The sequence below is a fragment of the Arachis hypogaea genome, chromosome 11 (genome assembly GCF_003086295.3).
Source record: "Arachis hypogaea cultivar Tifrunner chromosome 11, arahy.Tifrunner.gnm2.J5K5, whole genome shotgun sequence".
Lineage (NCBI taxonomy): Eukaryota > Viridiplantae > Streptophyta > Magnoliopsida > Fabales > Fabaceae > Arachis > Arachis hypogaea.
Window position 1 is genome coordinate 4,255,784 of NC_092046.1, and position 12,938 is coordinate 4,268,721.

The 12,938-nt window shown below is 36.9% G+C and overlaps 2 protein-coding genes across 14 annotated transcripts; one reads left to right on the forward strand and one right to left on the reverse strand.

The window, feature by feature from the left end:
* Positions 1-1,663: 1,663 nt before the first annotated feature.
* Positions 1,664-7,880, reverse strand: LOC112719973 (uncharacterized). Of its 13 annotated transcripts, none has more exons than XM_072206340.1 (7): positions 7,528-7,880; positions 6,698-6,787; positions 3,352-5,832; positions 3,051-3,249; positions 2,536-2,656; positions 2,356-2,443; positions 1,664-2,162 (listed from the first exon to the last, which is right to left on the reverse strand). In XM_072206340.1, the coding sequence occupies exon 3, from the start codon at positions 5,672-5,674 to the stop codon at positions 3,587-3,589; it is 2,088 nt and encodes a 695-aa protein (XP_072062441.1). In that variant the 5' UTR covers positions 5,675-5,832; positions 6,698-6,787; positions 7,528-7,880; the 3' UTR covers positions 1,664-2,162; positions 2,356-2,443; positions 2,536-2,656; positions 3,051-3,249; positions 3,352-3,586. The 13 variants fall into 13 exon arrangements, with proteins under 13 accessions (XP_072062441.1, XP_072062433.1, XP_072062443.1 ...); XM_072206332.1 differs by having other exon boundaries at positions 2,259-2,443; XM_072206342.1 differs by having other exon boundaries at positions 3,014-3,249.
* On the forward strand, positions 1,853-2,643 carry LOC112719975 (uncharacterized). Its single transcript, XM_072205827.1, has 2 exons — positions 1,853-2,173; positions 2,281-2,643. Exons 1-2 carry the CDS (start codon positions 1,853-1,855, stop codon positions 2,641-2,643), a joined length of 684 nt encoding a protein of 227 aa, XP_072061928.1.
* Positions 7,881-12,938: the final 5,058 nt, after the last annotated feature.

Sequence of the window (12,938 nt, forward strand, 5' to 3'; positions counted from 1 at the left end):
CAATAACACCAACATTTTGCAAACATCTTTATTAGTTCTGATTTTTTTTTATACCATCATTAAATAATTTCAGTTCATTTCTTAATTTATTTCGGTTCATTTGTGTGTTAATTGAGGCACACTTGATGCTGCTGATAAGTATTAACTAAATTTTTTATTCCTTAAATAATTTCGGTTCATTTCTTAGTTTAATTGAAATTCATTTGGATCCAAAAATAAATTCGATGTGTTTTTGTTTGTTCAAATCTGAACTAATTTCAGTTCATTTGTATGCTAATTGAGATTCAGTTGATGCTGCTGATAAATATTGACCAAATTTTTTATTCCTTAAGTAATTTCGATTTATTTCTTAGTTTAATTGAGGTTCATTTGGATCCAGAAATGAATTTAATGTGTTTTTGTTGATGATTAAGCTTTTTTTACTGCTTGTTCAAATATGAACTAATTGAATGGAATAGAGTGGAGTCTAATGCAATTGAATAAAGTGATAATGAATAATTTCATTCTTCTTTGCTAAAAAATTTGGTTAATACTTATCAGCAACATCAAGTGAACCTCAATTAACACACATCGAATTCATTTCTAGATCCAAATGAACCTTAATAAACTAAGAAATGAACCGAAGTTACTTAAGAAATAAACAAATTTGGTTAATTCTTATCAGCAGCATTAGATGAACCTCAATTAACACAAATGAATTGTAATAAACTAAAAAATGAACCAAAATTATTTAATGATGGCACCAAGAGAAAATCAAAACCAATAAAGATGTTGGCAAAATGTTGGTGTTGGTGATGACAATAACGAAAGAGAAAAAGAAGAAGCTGCGTGCGCGAATTTAAAAGAAGGAGGAGAAGTAAACAGAGAAGGAGAAGGAGAAGACGAAGATGGATATGTTTTGCATTATTTAAACGCGCGTGTTTAGACGTTAGTGTGATTAAAGTTGTTTTTGTTGAATTTAGATCAACTTAGTTGGACTTAATTGACAAAAATCCTTGGTTCTGTAGTTAAATTGTTTTATTAATGTATCTTAGCGATTATTACCAATTATTTATGATTTAGTGTTTATAATTTAGGGTTCAGAATTTATAAATCGGTATATATAAATTATATTATCTATATGAAATAATCAATACTTAAAGAAAAAACAAAAGTTACCATCATTACATATGATAATGCTGCAAATGCTTGCTTCCAAATGAGTAGAAGATAATCTAACCCACAAGTTGTCACTGCCATCGTTGCAACACAAAATATCCCAAGAAACCGAATCCTAAGCTTTTTCTTAAATATCCCAAGAAACCGAATCCTAAGCTTTTTGCTATTGAAGAAGAAAAGAAGAAGAATGATAGTGGAAGTGTAGAAGGCGAACGAATTTCTATATTTGATCACAAACTGTTTTTGATTCATATTTGCACTCATATGGCGTAATTTTGCCCAACAATGGACGCCAAACCAAAATGACATCGTTTTGGTTACCTCCAGCATGGTAAAGAATAGCGACATCAACACTCCATGAGGTGAGTTAGAATAAAAAATGACCCAAAAATGACTATGATATCCAAAACTGAATAGGTTAGAAAATAGAATCCCCATGCACAACCAAAATGAAATTTCGTCGACCAAAATAGAATTTCCCAAGATCATACCAAACTAAAAGGCATTTAGAGCATAAAACAGAGTATCCTATTCCTTTTTATATTGGACAAAAACATCACCATCATTATTTAAATGGATAATGTACAGAGAACAAAAGGTTCAAAAGACGTTGCACCCCATTTCTCCCCCTTTCATTTAATTTTCTCTATTTCAACCTTGAGTTATGAATACATACTTTCACGGTAACAAAAGGATGATTGCCCTCAAAGCCATTCATCCTTCTTTCAGTCCTACCAATAGCAAGTATGATATCCACTGCACAGGGCTCCTCCAAAACAAAAGAAGTTCCATCTTCGGCCGCTGCAAGTCTAACGAGTCTGATTCCCAACCTGGTGATACTCGCCAACAAGAGTTGCCAGCACAAATTGCCATGCTTGAAGCTCAAAAGATCCGCCTAATGGATTATGTAGACAAGCGGTCCGCATATTTGACCCAATTTAGCAAAGAAGCCATAGTTGAGTTTGAGAAAATTGGAGAAGAGGCCCTCAAAGGATTAGATGAAGCTGATGCCAGAGTATGATATTTAGTTAAACCACATAAATCATGTGTAGCATGAAAGAAAATCCATAAGAAAAGAACTTCAGTAACTATCCGCTTACACTATTCTTTTGTGGTTAGCAGATAACAGCAAACATAGAGCGCAAAATGCTAGAATTCGAAGAATCTACAGAACTTAACAGACAAGAGATTTCAAACCGTGAAAACGAGCTCAAGGAATTTGAAGTTCAAATGGAGGACGACAGAAATGAAGGCTTGTTCTTCAAGAACCTCAGAAAGAAGACCCCTGTTGATATTGCACAAGCCAAGGTGGAAGCACAAAAGATCAAAGATTTAATTAGAGAAAAAGCTGGTGGAAAAGCCAGGCGGTATGTTTACCTTTTCTTCATTGGCTTGTTGGGCATCGGAATAGTCAAGGCTATTGCTGTTTCATCTCCACTGATTGGAGAAAGGTTGCAGTTCTTTTCGCTATTCTTGTGGCTTTAACTTCTCAGTTCATCTATGAACAAAACATGTCATCGGAAACTGGGAGAACGAGAAAGACTAACAATGAGGAAAATAACTGAAGTTCAATTTTACTGTGATTCACCGCAAGGGTAATACCATTGATGCATTGTGTGTGATGCAATAAACCCAAGTGAGGGCTTACAACTTGGGACTGATAACATCACACGGCTTTGATTTGGCATCAACAGTAGCTGATTTCGGTGATACAACTATAATCACCAAACCCAGAGTAACAGAGTTACCATGTGATGCTCATGAAGTTCTTTACATATATATATATATATATATATCATCATAGCTTTTGGAACTGTACATTTAGAATCATTAATCAATAAATGAAAAGCCATACAGGGTATTTCCTTATTCACATCGTAATAAGCTGGTACCAGTAATGAAGTATAGTAGTCTTTGCCTGAACCTCTTGATGCCACCAGAAAGAAATAAACCAATTCATGTAAAACCCGAGGAACTCAGATATCCCACAAACCAAGCACTTGATACTTTCAGTTCAGAGTTCAGAGTTCAGACAACTCCACCATAGGTCCCACTTGTTTACAAGCTGAATTGCATCTAAACTATAACTTCCTGGACCCAAAACACCAGACGTATATGTAAATTTTTGCCAGTAGGAAACCAAAATTATGCTTGTATTTAAAAAAAAATAAAAAAGAAAAGAAGAAAAATTACCTATAGCTGATGCACTCAACAAGTGAAAGAAAAAAGTGCGAGCTGACAAAATAACTTAAAGTTTGACTGTCCTGTACTGTAATGCAAATCTTACATAGTCTCAAATCCGAATGGAAGAGAATGGGTGCCTTAATTGGTCAATGTAAAACTCCATCAATGTCTGTTCATGTAGGCATAGCCAACCACTCGGAATGGAAGAAAGCTTGATTACTATTGTTGTATTTGATATCCAAAATTAGGTTGAAGCCTCATAAAAAATCACTGCTCTAACTAGTATATCCCAAGTAATGGCAGTTGGGAAAATACCGCACTCCAAAGCATGATCCAACAACCTAATTGCCTCCGTCAATCTACCCCAAGAGCAGTGTCCCTTAAGAGTGATGTTATATGAAATGATGTCTGGCTGAAGGCCATCTTCAAAGATGTTCGTCCAAATGTTTGATGCTTTTTCACAGTCCCCAACTTTGTAAAAACCTTCCATGATGGTATTGTGGGTCACAAGATTAATGCAATTCTTCTGTCTCATCATTGAATAGAGCTGCATAGCATGCTCCATTTTTTCAGAAGAACAAAGTCTATGGATAACAATGTTGTACATTCTGATATCCGGCTTAAATCCCGAGTCAAGAAACAGATTCCACAACCTAAGGGCTGTGTCGATCATCTTGCTCTGACAAAGACCATCTATCAAGGTGCTGTATGTGATAATATCTGGTTTCCACCCTTTCTCCAACATTTCCTTAATGTAATCATATGTCTCAATAAATCTTTCTGCTTTACATAATCCATTTAAAAGAATATTGTAGGACACAACAGTTGGTGAGCAACCTTTGATGCTCATTTCGCGAAAGAATTGAATAGCATTGTCAAGTTCAGAATGTTTGATAAACCCATCAATTATTGCGTTGCAGACATGAGGATTCAATTTACAGCCATTTTTATCCATAACATTAACAACTTCAGCTGCTTCATCAAGTCTTCCTTCTTTGCACAACGCATTTATCATTGAGGAGTAAGCAAAGGCATCAACATCACCTCCCTTTTGCACAGCCTCTTCTAACAACCTTAAAGCCTTATTCAGGTACCCATTCTTACACAAACCATGAACTATTATTCCGTAACTTTTAGAATCCGTGCCACAAGCTGTTTCAAGCAAAGCATCCCATTGCAACAATGCTTCTTCCACCTTCCCGTTTTCAAGTAAACCATTGAGAAATATGTTATAACTTACTACATTGCGACAACCATACTTCTTCATCTCCTCCCACAACTGGAAACTTTCTTCAATCTTCCCAGCTTTGCACAGTCCATTAAGCATGGCATTACATGTAACGGCATCTGGCTGAATCCCTCTCCGAACCATATCCTTGTAAACCCTCTTGGCACCATCCAAGTTCCTTCCCTCACTCAACCCATGAATCAAGGAACTATAGGTAAACAAATCATGCTTCCTCTCATTCTTCTTCATCCTCTCCCATATCTCCAAACACTCATCGAACCTCCCGCACTTACACAACCCGCTGATCATAATATTGTAGCTTGTAACATTTGGATACACATCCGAATCCCCACTCAGCAGCCTCTCCCAGGTCATCTTTGCCCTCAATGAATCCCCCTTCTTAAAGAACCCATCAATGACCATGTTATAACACATCACATCAGCTGCCACGCCTCGTTGCGGCATTTCATCGAACACCTCCAACGCATTACACAAGTCCCCGCATTTCACCATCCCATTGATCAAAGTCCCATAAGTAAACTTATCAGGCCTCAGACCCTTCTCCCACAACCAACCCAACAACCTTTTGGCCTTATCAAACTGCTTCTTCTTACACAAAACCTTCATCAAAACATTGTAAGTCTCTAAGTTCGGCTCAACGCCAACAGTCTCATAATAAGCAAAGAACCTGTCAGCGCGATCCCATTGATTGGACAGAACGAATGCATTGAGGAGAGTATTGAAAGACCTTACTCCAGGGGTGCACCCAAAGAGAGTCTCCATGTTCTGGAAGAGGTGGAGGGCCTCGTCGGGCTTTGAGTTCTTGGCGTAGGCCTTGATGGCAGTAAGAGGAACGTCTTCGGTGCACTTGCAGTTGTGGGAACGAATGGCGTCGATGACACGGGGGAGGTGGGGGAGGAGGAGGAGGGAGGGGTCGGCAGCGGCGATGCGGCGGAGGACGTGGTGGAAGACGGCAGGGGAGTGGGTATAGCCAGGGCGGAGGATAGCGGAGTGGAAGAGGGTTAGGGCAGCGCGTGGGTCCTTCTCGAACTTGAGGAGCTGAAGAAGGCGGCGGGGTGATAGGGATTTGGGGAGCTCCACCATGGCACGGAGAGAGTGTGTTTGTGTGACAAAACCAGGAGTTTAGAACCGTGAGAGAATTACGCAAGGTTCTGAGAACCGGATCGGTCATCGAACCGCTCTAGTCACTGGTCTACTAGTTCACTGGTCTAACCGGTCCAACCGTAGTTCAACCGAAAAAACTGTTTTAGAATAAAATAATAAATAAATTATAGAGCAGCTCTCATCAACACAATAAAAAACAATCAATAAATCATCAACACAATAAAATTTATAGAACATGTTTATTACTATAATATAAAATTACAGAACATGTTTGTTTAATAGTTAATACATTGATAGTATTAAATATTTTCCAAGCATCCAATCAAATGTGTTTTCAGATGATGGTGAAAATTCATACATTAAGTCGTGTAAACCATCTTTAGAAAGATAGCATAGGGAAATTAAATCTTATAAGATTAATATCAAACAAAAAAATGCAGTACATATAATCACTGATGATCAGCATGACTTTGAAACATGTCATGCATTCACCTTTTTTCTTCATAGATATAAGTAACAATTACAAAGGATAGAAAACAAATAAACTAAAAAACAAATAAACTAACCAAGTCAGAAACATTGGCCCTAAAATTTGAAGCAAAGGCCTCGGGAATACATTGACATTGAGGAAGAATTACAATATACATAATTCCTGCCATAAGCTTCCACAAGGGGAAAGTATTTGTATAAATTCAAAAACAGCAGCTCTTATCAACACAATAAAAAATATCAGCAGCACAACAAAACCAAAATCAAATAAATCATCAACAAAAATTCAAAAACAACAAAAATAATCAACAAAAACCCTGAAATCAATAAATCATCAACAAAAATTCAAAAAGAGCAGAGCCAGAAATTCAAAAACATCAGGATAGCATAGCCATTTTTTATCAATAATTTCAACAAAAACAAAACCCCTGTAATCTTATCCATGATTTCACTTTCAGAAATAAGAACAGAGAATAAAAAGAAAAACGTATTGTTCTGAGCACTGCCACTAACCTTCGACAGGGGTTGAGCGCGACGGAGAGCAGGACGACGACGAGCAGCATGAAGGCGGCGAGACGACGGCGAGATTGGTTAAACAGTTAACTAGTGTCAAGAAGTTCAAGATTGGTTAAACAAAGTTACTTAGTTATTAGGTAGATATTTTTGGTTAGCTTACTAAGAAGTTCAAGATTGGTTAAACAAACTTCTCTTTTTCAGTTTTTAAGCTCTGTTCGTATTTTCTTCTTCTATCAATCACAGTCTAAACACAATTTTTTCTACATCAGCCTGAAATGTATTAAGAAATTATGATTTATGACACAAACAATATGTCTAATTACCTTAACTTAATCTTCCTTTTCCCATGGAATAAAGAATTCATGAAAAATTAATCAGACTGTTATGAATCAACACAACAACAATAGCAACAGCAAAATATATATTTAAAAGAATTCATCAAGACAATCACAATCTAAGCCCAATTAAATTACAACATAGGAAAACACAACACAGCAAAACCAGCAGCACATCACTAATCATAATCAATCATCAAAAGACATTCAATAATCAATTATCACAAGACCTTCAATAATCAATAATCAGCAAAATAATCATTCAATAAAAAATAAAGAACACACAAAACAGCAACACAACAGAACCAGAGTTCATTCAATAAAAAATCACAACACACAAAAACAGCAACACAGCAGAACCAGAGCTCATCAGTAATCAAATAATCATTCAATAAAAAATTAAAATACAAAACATTCAAATAATCAGTAATCAAATAATCATTGAACAGGGCATAAATAAAAAAACGCAGAAGAAGTGAGCAGTGAACTAACCTTCGAACTTTGGGGTTCTGGGCAGAGTGCGTTGCTGCGACGGACGACGCCGACCACACGACGGCGAGCAGATGAAGACGACGGATGGGCCGAGCTCGCGGAAGGAGAGAGCAGGGGTTGGACACTTCAAGAACAGGACGAAGAGAGAAGGGATGCGGGCGACGGACGGTGGCAGTGGCTGACGGACCGACGACGGCAGTAGCTCGACGGACGGACGGCGGCAGTGGCTCGAAGAGGGGCTAGGGTTGGAGAAGGGGAGTGATTCAGATTTCAGAATTCTGCTTGAGTAAGAGGGAGTGAGAGTGAGGCATGACTTCACTCGAAGGTTCACGCATTGACCAGGGCTGAAACCGGGTTTGTCCTAATTTTGATTCTAAATATATATTAGGTCTATATTTTAGATTTTAATTCGATTTTAGATTTGATAAAATTTAAGTATATTTTTGCCACAATTATATTGAGTTTAGATCGGATAAAAATCGAATCTTTAAAATTTTAACAATAATTTATAAAAAAATTTATTTATGATATACTTATTTAGAAAGAAAAAAATATTATAAAAAAATTGATATCCATATTTAAATTTAAATTTTTTTTATAAATTCTAATTTGATACTTCTTTGATCTATTTTTTAAGTGTAATTAAAAATAAAACAATAAACTTATAATTAATATAACATAATATTAAAATAATTTTAAAATATATATATCTTTTTTAGTTTCCTTAGGTTACATTTTTTTACAGAGGAGACATAGACAGAGACATTGTGTCGAGAGACATTAAATCAGTGTATTTTGTGTCCATCTTAATAGGAAGGACATGGAGACACTAACAAGGGACACAACTTATTTTTCATATTTTCTTTTATTATTCTTGTTATTTTTCATAATTATATTTTTCGTTTCAAATTTTTTGAATGAAAAAAAAAAGAATAAATTATATTTTCATAATTTGTTCTAGTTTATCACCAAACAGAATACAAGAATACAAAATTTTGTGTCTCTATCTTTTATGTCTTGTTCTCAGCGTCTTGTCTTGTCCTGTTCTCATAAACAAATGCAGCCTTAGGGTGCATACGGGTCGGGTGAAGCCGGATTCACCTTGATCCGGACCCAACCCGAAATAATGACCGGGTCTATTTTTAGACCCTTATTCGGCCCTAGACCCGATGAAATCACATCAAATTAGCCCCTAAAATGTTCAGGGTCGGGCCAGGCCATGTACACCCCTAACATTCAGTAAGCACGACGCTGTTTCCTTCAAATCGGCCGGTTTCCAGTCAGTTCACGATTTTTTATTGGTTTTTCAATTGACGATTTCATGTGTCCAATCGAACTGTTATTATTGCCGATTTGCGGTTCAATCAGTCCGGTCTAATTTTTAGAACAAATTATGAAGCCTATAGAAAATTCCAACGTCCCGTTACAAAAGTAGGGAAGAAATTCTCGCATTGGTCAATCAGATTCACGTAATTTTCCAATTTAGATTTTAAGATTTTAATTTTATTATAGTGGTCATCTATATTCAATTTTGGACATTATAGTAATTTTTAGGGTAATTTTCGATGCTAACTCACCTCATGGAGTCCTTATTTGGCTATTCTTTACCATGTTGGAGATAACCGAAACAACGTCATTTTTGGTTTGGCGTTCATTGTTAGGCAAAACTATGATGTATAAGTGCAAATATGATAAAAAACAGTTTGTGATCAAATATAGAATTCGTTCGCCTTCTATACTTTCACTATCTATCTTTTTCTTCTTTTCTTCTTCAATAGCAAAAAGCTAGGATTCAGTATCTTGGGATTGTTTGTATTGCAAAGATAGCAGTTACGTTGAACTGGTGGGTTAGATCATCTTCTCCTCACCTAGAAGCAAGCATTTGTAACATTATCATTAATGACCTTCCATATTCTCTCAAATTCGTCAACCTCTAGATTGCTCATCAAGCATAAACAAAATTTCTTAAGAAAGGCCGAACCGTCCAACCTTAGCAGTAGCATTCCTTAACAAATGCCAGCTGCACAACCTATAATGTGCACCGGGAAAAACTATTCCAACCGTACTCTTTATTACAAGATCCCCATCCGTCATGACGGACTTCGGCGGTTTTCCTTTCATTGCCTCCAGAAATGGCCTCAACAACCACACGTAGCTATCTTCGCTTTCATTGTTCAGAATCACGTAATTGAATACCACCGTTCTCATATGATGGTCCACCCCTAAGAATATTACCAATGGGCATTTGTATTTGTTCCGACCATACATTGCATCAAATCCCAACACATTCCCGAATACACTGCAGTCATAACGACTTGTGCCATCGCACCAAAAAAGATTTTGAAGTCTCTTCTCACCATCCAACGAGTACTTCCAGAACATTCCATAATCAATACTCTTTAAACCTGAAAAAAACGTCAACTCGACCTCAGCATCTGTCTCACCAGCCCACATTTGCTTTTCTATTGCATTATAGATATCCTTTATCTCGAACCCAATAGTCTCGAAACCCCCTGACTGGTTGGAAAAAGCGTGGAATATCGTTGGCACTCGCAAGCCAGCTTTCCTCATCGAATTGATTTGGTACAAATCACCTTCCTTGACTGTCTGTGTGACCGCATTAGACCCCTAAACCTCACATCCAGCATGACATGATTTTGGTTATCACAAAATTGTTCAACATACCTTCACCCACTAGTACCGTCAACATGCACCTTTATTTGAGCTTCACACCCGCACCGTGTGATTGGTTGCGGATCCATTTTCCTGTCTCCCCCACTGCATATGTTTCCCCTCTCACTCTTCTTACCTCGAGCACACAAATATCTTCCAAATGATTTCTCCATTCGACCCCTGTTTTGTTCTTTGCCCCACCTTCGACCTCCTCATCGAGAATCCCTTAATGCGACCGTATTCGTTGTAGTAGTCATAAGCGGCTTGCAAATTTATGAACTCAATCATAAGGATGTCTTTCGCTGTCAGGGCTGCAAAATCAATTGCGTTAAACGACCCAATCCCATCAACAATCATCGCTAATTCTTCTACTTCTATCTCCGCATCTCCTTTTGACAAACTCATCGCTTCTGTTTCCTCCATAGGAATGGTGTCACTGCTCATGCCATCTTCCCTAACCTAACACACAATATAGGCCATGGGTTAGACCAAGCAATAGGGCACAACAATATAATCCGAACAATACCAAATTATTAACTTCATAATTGAACAGAATACACACCCTTGTGGCGCATGGAGATGACACCTTGTAGCTTCGTTCCGCAAAGCCAGTCAGCTGAAACAGTTCAGACATCACAATAACTGAAACTTGGGACTACCAATCAATCCCACCCAAAATGCAAAACCTAAGGAAGCCTAACCCAAAATGCCCCCATGGACAACAAATGAAACTTCTTATTAATCTATTATGTAATATCATAGTGATGTCAAACACAATAATCTCGATACATATTTTAATAACTTCCAATTCATGTGTATAACACATGATGATAACGCCAACATGAGAAACTTAAAACTGTTGTCATCATAGTAAGATAAACTAGAGACATCGTGCCATGTCGACAAGGATTGTAAATGGGTCCAAATCTACTCTTCCCTTATTTCATTAGTTCACTCATTCATCTGAAAGAAAGGTTTCAAAGCTAAACAAATTTTATTAATGGAGAGGAAATTTTTCGTAAAATTAATCTTTTTTCCTTTTAATTTTAATCTCCATAAATTCATAACAGCAATTACCTACATTACATGCATAACAAATCAAACATTTAAACTCTATATATTCCTACCCACATTGCACACCATAAATATTGCAACATGAAATTTGTCGTCACTTCGGAACCACCACGAAGGAACGATCCCCCAGCTAAAACCGATTTCGGGAGCATACCTCTGCCATGGTTTCGGAGACATTATCAGACCGTAAATAAGGTTATCGACACTATGTATCTGTGTCGTTAGTTGCCACATGTCCTCCATTGCCTCACTTCTAGTGAACCTCCACTCAGCCAGGGCCCAGCGGCGTTCAATCCCTCGCTCTGCTTCGTCGTGCAGTGCTGTCTACTACTAAGTTGTCCAAACGAAGCTTCTCTGTAACCCCAACTGAATTTAACCCTACCTATTAATGACCTTCTATCTACAATTGATGAAATTAAGTTGACTTGAAGTCATCAGAAGCACTATCATTATCACAAGCACTAAACATTCAACATGCTTAATCATTCGAACCTAATCTAAGGTCTTCTAACCTAAGTTTTCACAGAACATTATATATGAAATATGAGAAATCTAAACCATACCTTGGCCGATTTTTACGTATTATCCCAAGCAACCCTCTTAGGCAAAAAGGCAAAGATTCAACACCACAATTTTGCTCTAACACCCACCAAGTTTCCAATCAAGCTTCCAATAGCTCCACATCATATACATACATATACACCTAATACATGATTCATACACCCAAATACCAAATTCAATACCCAACATATAAAATCAAGGAATTAGATAGGATTCTTCAAATTCTCACCTTACCAAAGCGTCACACAACAAGAGTGAACGTTTTTCTCAAGCTAATCGGGTCCTATAACATCAATGAACAAAGAAGCAAAATCTCACTACTACTTACATAATTCTCGAAAATAAAGAGGGTAGAGAAACTGGATTGGGAGTGAAGCTTACCAATGAAATTGTTCTGATAGATTCATAGAGCTCGATGCGGTGAGCGCGTGGCCGCAAACAGTGCGGCGATCGGAGCTCCGGATAAAAAATTATTGAGATTTGATTATCTGAGTGAGGGTTAGGGTTGTTGCTTGTTCTTCCCCCTTCTTTGAAGCATTCTGCGTTCTTTGCATGCAGAAGAGAGAGAAGTGAGCTGAAGCTCACTTAAATGAGTGGATTGGTTGGGCTCACGGGTCCGGTTCAATCGGTTCGGCCCATTTTGGACCAAATTCTTTGAAATTAGTGTCAAAATTCTTGTTTTAATGAGCTCTATCCTAATTTAATATAATATTCATATTTATAATTTTCTTTATTAAAATTTAATTTATTGACTAATTATTCACTAATTTGCGGGGTTTACACACCCTATCACACAAAACCTTATGTTATATTCGTAAATCAGAGGTGATGAGACATTACGACACCCAAAGAAAAATACGCACACAACCCCAAGAATGCTCTATTGTAAATTTATGTTTTAGGTATATCATTAAACATTATACATTAACTACACGAATTTTTAGAAACAAGTTTTTTTTTGTTTCTATTTTTAGATGATCTTTACAATTATTGTTCTAAAATTTAGTTCCAATTGAGATTTTTCAAATCACTCAAATTTAAGTTTGATAACTAAACCAAGCCAAATTATCAAAACAAAAAAATTGAAGCCCGCCTATTTAAGT